Source organism: Anabrus simplex, chromosome 4, assembly GCF_040414725.1.
Source record: "Anabrus simplex isolate iqAnaSimp1 chromosome 4, ASM4041472v1, whole genome shotgun sequence".
Taxonomy (NCBI): Eukaryota; Metazoa; Arthropoda; class Insecta; order Orthoptera; family Tettigoniidae; genus Anabrus; species Anabrus simplex.
In genome coordinates, this window is record NC_090268.1 from 428,132,038 (window position 1) to 428,148,926 (window position 16,889).

The 16,889-nt window shown below is 40.6% G+C and overlaps 1 protein-coding gene across 1 annotated transcript in view; it reads right to left on the bottom strand.

Moving 5' to 3' along the window:
- Nucleotides 1-1,717: 1,717 nt before the first annotated feature.
- The window catches only part of LOC137500507 (uncharacterized), a 59,440-nt gene continuing 44,268 nt past the window's right edge, over nt 1,718-16,889 (bottom strand). The window contains exons 3-5 of the mRNA XM_068227428.1: nt 10,198-10,405; nt 3,538-3,765; nt 1,718-1,761 (exon numbers count right to left, since the gene is read on the bottom strand). Of these exons, the coding sequence (XP_068083529.1) occupies nt 1,718-1,761; nt 3,538-3,765; nt 10,198-10,405 (480 nt within the window). The remainder of the gene's footprint in view (nt 1,762-3,537; nt 3,766-10,197; nt 10,406-16,889) is intronic.

Consider the following 16,889-nt stretch of genomic DNA (forward strand, 5'->3'; position numbering starts at 1 on the left):
ATATTTTAATTATATTGTATTATATTATATTGTATTATTATTATTATTATTATTATTATTATTATTATTATTATTATTATTATTATTACTATTGAAACCAGAATGCCTTTATGCCAACGAATGTCTAGCGCTGAGCTACAAGCCTGATAAATTTGAAATATTAGAAAGGAGAATTATAAGGATAATATTAGGTCCTCTAATAATTGCAGAGTTTGGAAATTAAGAAGTAACAATGAAATTTACCAGAACCTAAAAAAACATATCAGAAACAATAAGAAAAAGGAGATTGCTATTTCTTGGACACATTTACAGAATGGATGGCAATAGACTAACTACACGAATCTTCCAGTACCATTGGCAAAAGAAATCAACCACTACCTGGATTCAAAAAGTCAAGAAAGACCTGGAAAGGAACAACATACGAGGAGAAGAATTATTGAGAAGAATTTTTTTAGGAAGAAAGTCTTACAAATGAAAGAATTCCAAGGGAGGAAGGAAAAGAAAACAGGCATAAAGTGGACTGATGACAGGAAAAAGAAGCACAGTGAAACAATCAAAGAATACTGGAAGAAAAGGAAAGAACAACTAAGGAGGAAGAATTGAAATTGCAACGTGGTCCTTAGAAGGCCGGAACGCAATAATAATAATAATAATAATAATAATAATAATTGCCATTGATGCTTTCACGGCCCGTACTTATAGACATGATATAGGGTTTTGCGCTTATGCCGTGTCAAGAAAATAAGGTGAAATTCTAGTCACTAGTCTGTTTAAAAGGTCAGTGCTGAAGTCACCAAAGATTATAATGTCATCGTATGTTGAGATAATATTTGCTAATGCCTCTTCAATATCATCAATCTGTCTTATTTAAGGCGGCTTGTATACAATCCCCATTAATATCTTTTTATGGCAGTCTAATTCTACAAACATAAATTGAAGGGGTCGGGGCAAAAGAGTGCCAAGCAACATTTTTGGCAAAACTGAGCTGTCGGTGCCATCCGCTGACGATTATGATAAGCTATCAGTAAATACTGAAAACTTGCACAGAAACACATTCAGGTGGCACTGCATGTGACTTTCATCTTGTTGCCCCCAACAGTTCTTAGAAACACTCGGAGCAAAACAGTGTCAAGCAACCAGGAGACCCAGATTACCATGGATTGTAGGAGGAAGCTTGTGTTATCCAGTGATTCTGAAGAATATCTCAGTGATCCTGATATAAACCCTGACTATCTTCCTCACATAGCATGTGAAATTTCCTCTGAAAGTGGAAGTGAGGTAAGTGTTGCTTGGCATTATTTTGACCATAACAAAAGTTTCCGCCATTGTTGCTGGGGTTATGTAACTTATTAAGTCATTGGGTTATGTTTTAGGAACCGTTATAACACACTCTTGGATCTATAGCAAGTGGCTTTTCAGTTCAAAGTTTACTCTGGTTAGTTTAAGGCCTTTGTTGACCAACATTCGCAAATATCCATTGTGTGCCTTGGCATTATATTGTTCAAATTTTAAATCTGTTGTTGTTAGTCATCACTTTTCTCAAGAAAGGTTACATTGTACTTGCGACCAGAGGTTTATACGAGTTAACAGAAAAACTAGTGCATAATTTTGCTGCACTCTTGTTAAAGTAATTGTTATTAGTTACATAACAGAGGATACAACATGGGTATTTCTCGTACTAAGACTTGGTGTTTTGCACAGTTTAGGTTATCCTGGATCATTCAAGGTCACCGTTACATTCGCCTGAGAAATATCTGAATTCTAGGAAGAGAAGTAGACGTATTAAGAAGATGCAGATGAATAAGGAGAGGCGAAACGAAGGAAGAGAATATGTAGCGCGTAAGACCGGAAAAGTTGTTCCAGGAGCAAAAGTTGGAGAGCTGTGTCGCTGTCCCCTGGGATGTTTGAACTTAAAGAACAACAGATATTGTCAATATTTAATGGGTTTTGGGATCTCGCTGATTTTGATAAGAAAAATGCTTATTTATTTGGATGCATTGAAGCTATTCCTGTAAAATGGAGATACAGGTCACCTGAAGGAGAGCCAAGGTACGAAAATTGTGGACATACAATGTAGGAATTCATGACTGTGGTAAAGACTTAGGGTGCATGTTTTTGTGTGATGAGAGTATTGGAGGAAGAGGCAGCGACGAAATACGTAGTGCAATTTTGAAGTATCTGAAAACAAACGCCGTCGATGCTAAAAAGCTTGTGATTTTTTTCTGATAACTGCGGAGACCGGAATAAAAACTGGAATATAATGGCACTCTGGTCTTATTTAATTCATACTAAACGATTTAATGAGATCGAACACTGGTTTTTAACATCCAGCCACACATTCTTGCCATCCGATAGAGGCTTTGCCAAAATTGAGAAGTAGAAACGAAATCAACTGCATGTGTACGACCCATTCAAATGGAAACGTATCATTCAAGAATGTGGGAGAAAGAAGAAGTTCAGTGCAACAGGCATGAAACAAGACGACTTTTATGACCTGGCGACACAAAAATTTGGACTCCTGAACACCAGTAAAAAAAACATGTGTAAGTGGCATGGAATTTAAATTCACAGACGTAATTGGTTTCAAATTTGAAGCAAGTAATCCATGGTTTAACGAACTAAAAACAAGAGTGGATATGGATTATGAAGACTGTAACGTGCGAAAAAGAGGTAACACCACAACGTTGAGCTTGAAACAAAAGTAAACTACTGTGTGAAAAAAAAAACTGCATGATGTGTTGAAACTCCTGGACTATGTCCCACCTGTCCATCGCCAGTTTTATCTCAGCTTGATTCCTGATTCTGAAGGCACTAATGAAGTTGAAGAAGTGTAGGAAAGGAGCAGCTGATCATTTAGTTTTAATGTTATGCATGTGCAGTTATAAGTTCCTAAATTCCATATTTTGGAAAGGACATCATAGTGAAAAGATACAAATAGACCTTTTTCCGTGATGGATTTATGTTGATTTATTTAAATGTCTTTTCAGTTGCCAGTTCCACCCCGATTTCCACTGCTACCAATTTAAATATTATTGATGGAAATGTTATTTTAACTGAAGATTGGTAATAGTTTTCATTTCTGATTAAAATAGTTGAAATATCAGACATTGTTTCATTATCATAAAATAATATTCTAAGATAAGTGTCACTCCCATTGGGGCAATAAAGTGCCAAGCCACAGTATTCTGTGACATAGCATTAAAAGTATTGACTTTTGACCCTACAAATAGCAGCCCAAAAGAAATTATGCCTGCAAATCACATACAATGAATATTACTAAACCTTTCAAAGCTATACATTATTCCCGCAAATGGTACGATTTCACGATTTGAACAAACTTTCTAACTGCTCTCCCTTAAAATTAAGAAAATGTTGCTTGGCACTCTTTTTCCCCGACCCTTTCAATTCCTTGACACGGCATAAGCGCAAAAGCTTATATCATGTCAATAATAATAGTAGTAATAATATTAATCTCTTTGCAATGGCCCATTGACCAGATACTATCTTCTATACCCAATCGAGCGGTATCTGACTTACCTAAGACATTAATCCAAGGACCAGAGGAACTATCACGATGTACTCCAACCCATGGACAACACCAAGACCACCCGTAGACAGTGTCGATCTCTTCCTGAGACTCAACGAGCAACATACGCGTACCTTCCCTCCGGCAAGCCTCTACTCCATCTTTCCAGGTCATTTGGTATGGAAGTTTTTTGTAATATCCAAAGCCAGGAAAATGACGGTAGCCAGGTAGAGGAAGAACTGTTGATGAAAGGAGAGAATCAATGCGAGGTCATAAGGCAAATGAGTGATTTATAATTAAATACAACAGTGAGCCAACATATTTGTCTCTAATGTTCCCAGTTTCAAAGTAGCTGAGCTGCTTCTTCATAGAAAGTCGTACTATTCAATTATGTCGTAATCACTATGTATTCTTTTTAGATCTTCTTCCATCGCCTTACTGATCATATAAATAAATAATTTTCCTTCCTGTAGAATTTAGTGCCAAGTACAATTCCTGTAAGGTTTTTCTCATCCCTGCTGCAGACCTGTCCTTTCGTTGAGCGATACAAAAGTAGGGAAGCAAGAAGAAGGTCGTAGCGTATAAAACGTGTGCAATACTGTCATGTCGCGTACAGAATGTTCAGAAACAACGTAAACAGGGTATATGAGCCTTAGAGGGTTGGTCATACTGATTAGTAATTTTCAAAAATTACGTCGTTATCTCGAGCCGTTGCCACTTTGTCAGCTTCTGAAGTTAGCCAATCAGATCGCTTCACGGGCGACTTCAGATGGGCTTTGCGAGGCAGTGTTGCTAAATCTGTAAGTGGCTTATGACCGGCTTGAGAGCACCGATACATGAAATAAACTTCTCCAGGGGAGCAACTTGAACGAGGACCTCCCTGCTGACAGGCTCGGCGGCATTGGCTGAAACCCCCTGGTGTGTTAGTGTTTAATGCTCATTTCTCGGCATGACTAACAAGACCGACCAAGCCACGTGCAGATTTACGAACACTGCCGCGTGCATCCCATTTGAATTCGCCCGCTAAGCGATGTGATTGGTTAACTTCAATAGCTGATAAATTGAAAACGGTGCGAGATATCGACGTATTTTTTTCATATTAATGATCAGTATGACCAACGTTGTAACGCTCGCGTTATTTCCGACCATCATGTATTCACATACGTAAGGCAAGAGTGTGCGCGTCCGCAAATAAGAAAGGCTCCCTAAAACACTCAAGTAGACGGCAAGGTATTTACGTAATTCTGAAGATGGTCTACTTTGAGATGCGCAGTGAACACATGCGTGAAACGATTCACAAATAACAAAAGTAACTTTGTGTAGAAAATGGTGAACTACGTAAAACGTGGCAGAAAACCCTTTCGTGGCTAAATTAATTCCATTAATATTTTTAGCGAAATTTGACGCTAAACATCAATGAATTTAACCATATAATGGATCAGGACATTGTCTATACTTTTTCCATGAGTCATTTCTGAAAAAACTATTTGCGGGAAGAATACGTCCCGGTTGTCTCCCCTGTGCTATAATGCTGTGATCACATTAGCATTTCAAATTAATAATCATGATAAGGAGATGCTCAGAAATAAACAATAATAACACAGTAATATATATGCATGTATTCTTAAACATAAATCAATAGATTGTTTAAAAGGAAAGTGTAGGGAAACAACTTTACACACTGATAGTAACCAATTTTCTACCACAACCGTAATGTTTACAGTGCTGCATAATGATAATCTGAATGTTTTGGTTTATTAGGTAGTTTACTGCCCATGAAATTTAGTAAAACAAGGAACTGCACAAAGTGCTAATCGACATGCCGAACAGATAATCTTGGAGCGTTTCTCCTCATTTTTTATAATGCACTGCCTACATCTACACCAGCCTTTGCCTTGTGGTGGCATATGAATATCTACTTGTGGCAGACGAATGTCACCAGGTACTCCAATAACACCCCACTTTGGTGCCTTGAATGCCACTCCATCTCCCCGCTTTATTGAACTGTAGCCGTCAATTAGCTGTCGAGCTAATCCTTTCCTAAATGTCAGCTGATCAGTGACTCCACGTTAGTTGAGTCACCACAGTAGAAATGCATTGATTATAGCCATAGGAATCAAGAAATAAAATATTCGATGCCATCATTTGATAGATCGTCTCCCAATTGCATATCTTTCTCTAAACTGATCAATCGATGTACTCCGCCCTGTAACGGTTTGAATCCCATTACAAGCATTCATCTGTATTATTATTATTTTATTAGTATTATTGTTATTTTTATTATTATTGTTTCTGTATTATTATTATTTAATTATTATTTTATCTGTATTATAATTATTGTATCTGTATCATTATCATTGTAACTATTATTATTGTTTGATTCAATTCTGTAATCAGATTTCGCTATGTATTAATTAATTATCGTTTGTTTCATTGTAGTTAATTTATTGTGTATATATATGTGTGTTTGTATATTAGCATTAAAACCATGTAGGTAAGAGTTGCTGCCTAATACATGATATGGATATATTTTGTGAAACCTTTTGACATTGCAACATGTGGTGTAATACTGTTACAGTAACTGTCGAATCATCTCTCTTCCATTGTATGTTTTTAGCGATGAGATAATATTTAGGGAGTTCCTAATTTTGCCTGAGGCTATTTCATCACAGTCTCTAAAATTGGTAGCTGGATGGGAGTTACACCAAATATTCTTTTAGAAATGGCGTGTGTGTGACAACTTATGGCTATTTATAGAACGCTGTATCCTATAGCTACAGTACAGTTGAAGAGTTCAGTTGGTTGGGGGTGAATGGAGAGGCTAGCCATGAAGTCAATTGGAGTCAATTGGAAGGAGACGGATGGTGTACAGTGAGATAGTCAGTCGTATGGAGAGTGAGGCCACAGTTGGTCTGAAAAAGGTATAACAGTCACATGGATACTTAGTCGTCAGTGACCAAATGGATTAAATGTTCGGAGTGTGTTTTCGTGCATCTTTTCGGTCGAGTTCTTGTGTCACTTCGGAGACAGCCGAATACTGAGTCGTCGTAATGCAGACTAACAGTTGTCAGTGAATTACTTGTAAAGTTGATTGTGAAGTGTGAATATAATTTCAAGTCATGCTATATCTCGTTTGTGAAACTAAGATATAAACCGTGTGCAGTCGTGTTTCGTAGAGGATGTTCGGAAACAACGTGAACCGGCTATGTGAGCGTTAGTGGGTCCTGGGAGTCTGTCCACATTGTGAATTACTACCCAACTCACGCCATACGGTAGGCAGATCAATAATAGCTAACGCTTTGAGAGGAGAAGGTTGTAATTTCTATGATGAAGTATACGGTCTCCCCAACAGAGGAAGCTACCGACGCATTGACATTATTGCTTTTAAGCCATCCTGTTCTGAAGGTTTCATCATTGACCCAACACTTAGATTTGAGACCAACAAAACCAGCCAGAAGAGGTCGATGTGGAGAAAAAGAAGAATTTATGAAGAAACGGTGGACTTCCATAAGCAAAATATACTGTAAGCTCTCATCCATCTCTGTAATGGGCTTGATGTTAGGTGCTCGAGGAATCATACCTAAATGTTTTGTCAACTTCTGCAATACCTTTAGGCTGAATAGAGATTTTACCAACAACGTCGCCATTACTAATCTCTTCAAGAACCACGCTTGCGGACCTCAAATAAATGTTTGTTGTGCCTCACTCTTTTGCCTACACATAAGCTCATACGATCTCATTATCTACTGTACCTATATCCATTGTTGTTGTTAACGTACTCTTTGTCCTTGGGCATCCTGCACCTGTTGTGGGAAGATTGTATAATAAAATGAAATTTTTAAAAATTACGTCTATATCCAGAGCCGTTACCATTTTATCAGCCGCTGAATTTAGCCAATCAGATCGCTTCGCGGGGAACTTCTGATGGACTTTGAGAGGCAGTGATGCTAAATCTGTACGTTGCTCATGATTGGCTTGAGAGCGCCATGGAAGAAAAAACTTCTCCAGGGGAGGAACTTGAACAAGGACATCCCTGCTGACAGGTTCGGCCCACAGCAAGCAGACTACGGGGACATTCTCTGAAACCCACGGTGTGTTAGTGTTTGATGCTCATTTCTCGGCATGGCTCACATGCCGACCAAGCCACGTGCTGCGTCGTATAGCCCATTAGAATTAGCCCGCGAAGCGATTTGATTGGTTAATTCAGCAGCTAATAAATTGCAATCGGCGCGAGATATCGACGTATTTTTTTAATATTGCTGATCAGTTTGACCAACGCTGTAACGCTCACGTTTTTTTCGGCCATCCTGTATTCAGATACGTAAGGCAAGAGTGTACACGCCCGCAAATCAGAACGGCTCCCGGCGAGAAATTTGCGCAATTCTGGAGACATCCTACTTTTATATGCGCAGTGAACACATTCGTGAAACGTTTTTCCAAGAATAAATGTAATTTTGTGTAACAAATAGTGGATTATGTAAAAAAAAATAAAGAGTTATAACACAGTTACAACTGTAAGACAAAACTGCAAAGTTATTGCAAGATTCGAAAATGCACGTGCATTTGAGGACAACCATCACCGTCGCAGTGAAATCGCGTGAAGTACAAGGTGTTTATTTCAGGGGTCGCCTTCGTGGGCAAAAGAACTTTGCCATTGAACTCTCAAAGCCTGACTGAAGATCACTTCGCCGGATGAGTTGAAGTACCAACTGGTACAAGCCGTTATCAGGGTACAAGTGCATCTCCAAGAACATGAGGCAATGGTCCTGTCTAACTGGGATGGTGTAGTTCAGTCTGCCGATGGTAGCATCCTCGTGTGGAAACTGTTCATGTGGGATGAAATGTTGCCACTGGAACATATGTCCACATCCCTCATCGGTGAAAGATACACGAACAAGCTCTCAGAACATATCCAGCCATTAGTTCACCTTTTTATTTTTGCTATTAGCTTTACGCCGCACCGACACAGATAGGTCTTATGGTGACGATAGGACAGGAAAGGCCTAGGAATGGGAAGGAAGCGTCCGTGGCCTTAATTAAGGTACAGCCCCAGCATTTTCCTGGTGGGAAAATGGGAAACCACGGAAAACCATCTTCAGGACTGCCGACAGTGCGGTTCGAACCTACTATCTCCCGCATACTGGATACTGACCGCACTTACGCGACTGCAGCTATCGAGCTCGGTAGTTCACCTTCACCACACTGCAAGAGACCCCTCTGCCAACATTATTCACTCATTTATTGGACCAGAAATGTGGCTGTTTACTTCAATTGAAACGGCTTGGGAGTGATGCTGTTTGCGTTGAACCCAAATTCATCTAACCCCAGCCCTATTGAGCACACCTGAAATGCTGTTAAGAGGGATTTGCTTGCCCTGGAGAATGTTCCGATAAATCTCCATGCATTATGGGAAGCTGTGCAGCGGTCGTGTATCGGGACGGATTCCCAACCCTTCCATTGTCTTGTCATTCCCATGCCACCTCGTTCCTCCGCCATCGTCAGGTCCTACACGCTACCGTGCAGCTTTCTATAATTCAATTTCTCGTGAATGTATTCTACAATTTAAACATTAGCTTGCTCTACCTGACACAAAGTCAGTAGATGACTTGTACATAACTTCGAAAAAAATCAAGCGTACGATATCACAGAAATGCAAATCACTTCCTCAAAGGTCTGTTATGATATTTCATTGCACAAAATCGTAGTGTGATGTAATAAGAAGGAACATCCTTGGAAGAAGCAACTGCAATTGTCTATGGCGGGCTGTGAAAAAATATTATAGAGATACAAAATGTACGGCTGAATAATTTACGCATTTGCGATTTCGAATGTTAATATGTGAACAAATCAGTCACTGGCAGTTACGCGGAAAGATATAGTCTACGTGCTTCTGTGTTAAAACAACTCTGAATGGCGCAACAACAGCAGTTGACTTCGAATCGTTGATGCGTGCATCGCAGGAATAGGAGTTCGATAGAGCAGCGGCAAGCAATAACAGCCTCCGTAAAACAGTACTAGTGAGTACAAGGTTACGGTCGAGAAAGTAGCATTATAAGAGTTACCTACATAGGTACTCTGTAGCTTAAATCACCAGAAGAACAAAAGCCGTCTAGAACGCTAGTAAGAGTCATTACTATAAACGATGAAAAACTCATTTATGAGACACATTTAGAAATTGATTTATGATTTACAGGATGAAGCCTCCTCTAAATTTGTAGAGTTATATTATATTTCAGAAATATAACTATACGTATTATAGCTATACTTACCGCAGGCAGCAGCTGAATGAGACATCTGGACCAATGGTACCGCCTATTACCTACAGATATTTGGAAAAATGACACCACGTAACGACCTTAGAGATTTCTGGTCAAATGTCATCATATAACTCCTAGAGAGTTGTCTGGACCAATGACACTACCTAACTACCTTAGAGATTTCTGGTCAAATGTTATCATATAACTCCTATAGAGCTGTTTGTGCTAATAACACCACCTAACACTTAAAAATGTGTCCAGCCTAATGTAATGATATCACCCAATTCTTATAGAGATATCTGGACCAATGATATCTCCTAACCGCCATAGATTTCTATGGACCAATAACGCCAGCTGGCTACTGTAAACAATATTTGGGCCAATAATCGCATCCTACTGCTTTGGAGATACAACCTGTTGGTGCTACAGTAGAGCTGACAGACGTTTGCTCCTCAGGCTGCGTTGGTGGTACATTAGAGCTAACTGACGCTTGCTCCTCATGCTGTCCAGCACTACTCAGTGTCTTGAGGACGACAGCCCTGCTGTCACCGCACTTCTCGGACAGCAGTTCCACGGTCATGTAAACACCATCCTTGTCTGATACATCAGACAGCACATCAGCCTAGAACATGATAAAGTGAAACACGCCGTTATTTTTGCCACGTAGCATCACAATTAGTAATATCTACATATTAAAAGAGTTTACTAAATACAGCTTTCGCAAATCCATCTGTCCGTTCTACTGGACAGATTTGCACTATTCTTCTTTCATTCTCTCCGGAATCACCTGCCGGTGAATCATGAAATATTGTTAGGTTTCTGAGTTCAACCAACTTTGGGTAATCATAAAATCAAATAATTGATGATGATGATGATGATGCCTGTTGTTTAACGGGGCCTAATACCTCGGTCATCGGCCCCTAATGGTACGAAATAAGACGAAATATAATGACAAATTAAAAGTCCAATATCCTCCACTGACCAGAATTCAAAACGTGAGGACTAAGAATGAATGGATGGATATGAATTTAAAACAATCAGTGGATCCGACCCGCAGTTACTCACTTTCACAGAAATTTGCGTAAAACAATAGTATTACTGACCAAGGAACTGTTCCTAAAGCACAATACTGAATCGATGATGCTTGCAGTCTAAAGGGATCCAAAATCCAAGTCATCGGCCCCTCATAATGGTACTTGTCGCTAGGAAAGTAGAACCATGGTATTTGTCATGGTGCGGTACTAATCAAAAGTAGCGGAGGCTCGCGGTATTCCACACATTACGGTATTACTCACAGGTAGTGTAATTCGCACATGTAATACAGATATTGCGGCGCCATTTACAGGCAACGCAAACCTATGGTATTCATCACATAAGTCTACTAACCACAGGGACTCGTACTTTCCCGTGGTTCCACGGTCATGTAAACACCATCCTTGTGGGTGCTAATCATAGGCAAGCCAGAACCATGGTGTAGCTCACCCATGGTGTCGCTCATATAGTGGTACCAATCATAGGTACTGTAAAAGCCGACAGTGCACTCTAAGTGGAGGCTGATCGCACGGTACTCCTGCGTGCTACTAATCACAAACCTATTTGGTACCTAACAAAGTGGTACTATACGCAAGTAAAAGCGACCCATGGTGTTCCACGCGTGGTGGTACAAGTCAGATGTAGTTCTAATACAATCATCCCTTGGTCGCCCTTTTAGTCGCTTCTTACGGCAGGCATGGAACACCGTGGGTGTATTCTGCGTCTGCGTCCACCACCCACAGGGGGTAAAATCAAATCATTAAATGATCACTCCAATAACTGCTGGCCAAGGCTCCTAACCCACAATACATTCTGTACTTAGCAGGTTGCTAAGCGACTAACACTTTCATTATTATACTGATATACATATGTGATTTTCATCCTAAGTAATGTGACTGCATGCAGCCATGTTTGATTACTACCTGTCAAGCCAGACAATATACTCTTCCTCTGATCACAGAAGAATAATATTCGCTGCTACGTAGGGCGTACTATATTTTTACACTTTATCTTTTCTACTCAAATGAAGTACATTACACATCAGTTGTTAGGTTCACTTTCTCAACATAATCTCCTTGTAATTGTATGCACACCGGGCGAGTTGGCCGTGCGGTTAGGGGCGCGCGGATGTGAGCTTGCATCTGTGAGATAGTGGGTTTGAATCCCATTGTCGGCAGCCCTGAGGATGGTTTTCCGTGGTTTCCCATTTTCACACCAGGCAAATGCTGGGGCTGTACCTTAATTAAGGCCACGGCCGCTTCCTTCCAAATCCTAAGCCTTTCCTATCCCATCGTCGCCATAAGACCTATATGTGTCGGTATGACGTAAAGCCACTAGCAAAAAAACTGTATGCACTTTTGCCATCGAAGTGTCGGCCTCTCCAGACCTTCCTGAAACAATTCTTTCGGAGTGATGCGTACCCATGCCTTGAGAGATGTGTCCAGTTCTGCAAAATCCGCAAAACGGCGACCACGCAGAGGTTTCTTCATGTTCCCGAACAGGTGATAATCACTTGGTGCCACGTCGGGAGAGTACGGTGGGTGTGGCAGCACCGTGAATCCCATTTGATCAATTGCAGCGGTGATCTATCGGTTAATATGGGACGGGCATTGCCATGCTGCAGAAGCCATGTCTCATCACCAGTCACAAGCCTAGCTATGAAGTCAGCTGGATTTTGGTCATATCGTTGCACACGTCCACACGCCTCTGCTTCTTCGTCTAGCCTAGGAACCCACCCACGTGGATGACACCTTCTCCAACTGTAAGTGGCTGCAGAGTGTTTCGACTAATTCCCGTGGCTGCCTCCATTTCATCGGATGGCCTGTTCGATCCGTGCAATTTGGCTGGTGTTGACACTGACACATTCCTTCCAGCTGGTTCCCTTGTCCACCGATGTGCGCCCTTTTTCCCAGTTTTTCACCCAGTTGTAAACTGTTTTCCGTGACGGCGGATATTCTCCACAGACCGCCACCAAGCGCTGATGAATTTCTGCAGTGGCCACACTTTCTTTCCATAGGAACCAAGTCGTATAGCGCTATCCCTGACGGTTGCTTTCCATGTTGCCTGCTCCTGCGCTGACAGTGTTGTTATATAATGGCTATGACGAGTGCATTCGTTGGCCTCTCTGCGCGTGGTGCTACCAAGCGGTGGAACAAGACACCAGTTATACGTTACCACCTTCAAAAGTGAAATGTGAACCATACGCCGACGTACAAAAAATAAAGTGTAAATCTACATAGTTCGCCCCTCGTAGCTACTCTCTGATTCTCTAAACTTTCCCAGCTTGCAATATATTCAAAAGATGGCAGAGCGTTCTTAATAACTTACATGCTGATACGAGAAATAAACAGACCCCATCATGACCTCATGACATATTATCTGGGAACACATATTGAAGGATAACCTAGCCACACTACAAAGAGTGAAGGACGTGTATCTTAAAAAAGGAAACGTTCCTTCAAACTAACCTATGAGCTCACAAGACAACCCTTTTATATAGAAGAACTGCGATTAAAATATACCATTGCCTTCTACGACACAACAGCAAGCTTTACATCAAGAACTGCAGGATAAAAAAAAGCGAAGACATGGATAGATTTTTACCAAACAGACGACATGACGACGCCAGACTGGATTAATTCTAACTACGAACTGCCGCACACCACAACGCGCTTCTTGTTAAATGGTCATAAAAGCATTAAAAATGGCAGGGAAAGCAATGTGACTACGACAGGCAAATCAAAATCAATCCTGGGGAGCAGTACGGGTCTTCTAGTGCTAGGAAATGTTGTAACAAACTGTTCGGGGGGAAAGAGATTCCTCGTTCGTTTCGAAATTAATAAATCTGGTGACTGTAAAGGTGATTGCTTGCCTATCGGATAATGGAGGGTGATCTTTTGATAATTTTCATTTACATGTGTATCATCATATTCGGTTTCACTACCACTCATAACAAACATCTACCCAGTTCAATAATGAGAGTGATTTATTTCGTCCGCCTCTGTGGTGTAGTGGTTAGCGTGATTAGCTGCCACCCCCGGAGGCCCGGGTTCGATTCCCGGCTCTGCCACGAAATTTGAAAAGTGATACGAGGGCTGGAACGGGGTCTACTCAGCCTCGGGAGGTCAACTGAGTAGAGGTGGGTTCGATTCCCACCTCAGCCATCCTGGAAGTGGTTTTCCGTGGTTTCCCACTTCTCCTCCAGGCGAATGCCGGGATGGTACCTAACTTAAGGCCACGGCCGCTTCCTTCCCTCTTCCTTGCCTATCCCTTCCCATCTTCCCATCCCTCCACAAGGCCCCTGTTCCGCATAGCAGGTGAGGTCGCCTGGGCGAGGTACTGGTCATACTCCCCAGTTGTATCCCCCGACCAAGAGTCTGAAGCTCCAGGACACTGCCCTTGAGGCGGTAGAGGTGGGATCCCTCGCTAAGTCCGAGGGAAAAACCGAACCTGGAGGGTAAACAGATGATGATGATGATGATGATGATGATTTATTTCTGTATCTATTCCGTCATGGTCCCACAGTCCATATCTTTCAATTGACATCTGTCATTTCTGTATGAAACCTAGGCCTTTATTAATTCATAGCAATCTATGTAAATAAAGTTGTAGGGGGTTCGATGTCTGTAATTTCGCTTCTTTTGCAAATTTTTTAGATATTTATCCCTTTAGGTCAACTCAAGACCGAATAAGTGGTTTATATTTTTCGTGTCTGTTTGTTCCACCATCACGGCAAAACGGCTGAATAGATCTCGATCAAACGTCATATATAGAGCATACTGTTCCAGGAGAAGGTTTTGGTATGCAATAATTTATAAATATTTCAATAGAAGTGGGATTTATTGGAAAACCATTTTCTCTTATCCTATTGATATTCTGTGCAATCCGTGGATTGTATATGAAACACATCTTCATTATACGCAACTTTTGTTATGTTCATAATTTAGCTTACACTTCAAATGACGGAGAAAATTACTCTGCATTGAGTGACCGACAGACCGACAACGAACCTACAAGTTACCATGGCAACGTGTCTGACTGCTTGCCAGCAGGAAAGTTACGTATTGCCATTTTCGTCATCATTCCTGTAAACTTGTGGTTATTATTATTATTATTATTATTATTATTATTATTATTATTATTATTATTATTATTATTATTATTATTATTCCTTTTTGGCCTGGTTTCGTATATACAACAGTTTTTGAAATTTGATTCATAATTTATGTAGTTGGCTGAATAAAACTTTAGAAATATTGAAGTAATTGTCATTAAACGGAAATACTTTGTTCTCAAAGGAATAGTATCATAACAGGAAAACACTATTGTAGAAATAAATATCTGACTGTTGATACAGCTGGGCGCATGGATACAGAATAATTTACATGTTATTTCAAAAGTATTAAGCTACAAAGAATAATTCTTAATGAAACTTTAAAATGCATCCTTTAGATATTAAAATATGAATTACAATTCGGAGAAGCTGGAGATCCTAGAAAGGAGAATACTACGGAAAATCTTGGGCCCAATCCAGACTGAAACCAACTGGAGACTACGGACCAAAAATAAAGTCTACAAAAATATAGGGAAAACTTCAGAGGAGGTTATCACTTCTCAGACATTTGTACAGAATGGACAAATACAAACTAAGCAAAAATTATTCGACTACCTGTGGAACAAGAAGATAACGACGGCATGGATTAAGGAAGTTCGTAAAGATTTAGAGAATTCCAACATCCAGGAAGTTCAGATGTTATACAGGAAAACATTTCGGACCATGATTCAAAATTTGGAATGGTTTCGAGTCGAAAGAACTGCAAAGAGGGGAAGAGCCTAGACTGATAGAATAGAAGAAACAGCATAGCGCCTAGTACTGGAAGAAGAGGAAACTTCAGACAAAGAAGTGGTCATTCGCAAATAATAGTACATTATGCAACAAGCCTATAACGCCAATAACTCTTGAACAAACTATAAAACTCGTGTCTTAATTAACATGATAAGCGAGTTCTATGCGACTGTATATGCTCGACCATTATTATAACTCTATCTTTTAACTATTCATAAATTTCTGTCGAGATGTCGCTTGACACTTGAGTTCAGAGTGGATCAGAGACCTTGACAATGTCTCCTATCTGTGTCGGTGCGCCGTAAAGCAAATAGAAAAAAATTAAATGTAGGCTAACTTTACAGTCATCATCATCATCATCATCTGTTTACCCTCCTGGTTCGGTTTTTCCCTCGGACTTAGCGAGGGATCCCACCTCTACCGCCTCAAGGGCAGTGTCCTGGAGCTTCAGACTCTTGGTCGGGGGATACAACTGGGGAGTATGACCAGTACCTCGCCCAGGCGGCCTCACCTGCTATGCTGAACAGGGGCCTTATGGAGGGATGGGAAGATTGGAAGGGATAGGCAAGGAAGAGGGAAGGAAGCGGCCGTGGCCTTAAGTTAGGTACCATCCCGGCATTCGCCTGGAGGAGAAGTGGGAAACCACGGAAAACCACTTCGAGGATGGCTGAGGAGGGAATCGAACCCACCTCTACTCAGTTGACCTCCCGAGGCTGAGTGGACCCCGTTCCAGCCCTCGTACCACTTTTCAAATTTTGTGGCAGAGCCGGGAATCGAACCCGGGCCTCCGGGGGTGGCAGCTAATCACGCTAACCACTACACCACAGAGGCGGACTTAACTTTACAGTCACTACATATATTATTCAAGACAATGACTATACTATTTTATGCCACATGTATTATAATATAAATGTTATGATAGGCCTAGCTACCAACAAAGAATTTCTAACCTCTTCAATAATTGTGACTTGTAGGCCTAAACTACGTATAACTCTAAATTTTGAAGTCTTACATCAGGTAGTCAGACTCTGAATATAACAAATACTGATAGGCCTATATACATACAGCATAAGCAAAATAAATAACATCTTAAAATATTGACCTAGTCTATTCTTTATTGAAATAATAATAATATCACTCTCCTTCATCTATCAGCTGACTGAGTACTTGGCTAAAACATGGTGGCTGGACTGGCCTTGGCCACACTGTACATATAGAGTCACTGTAA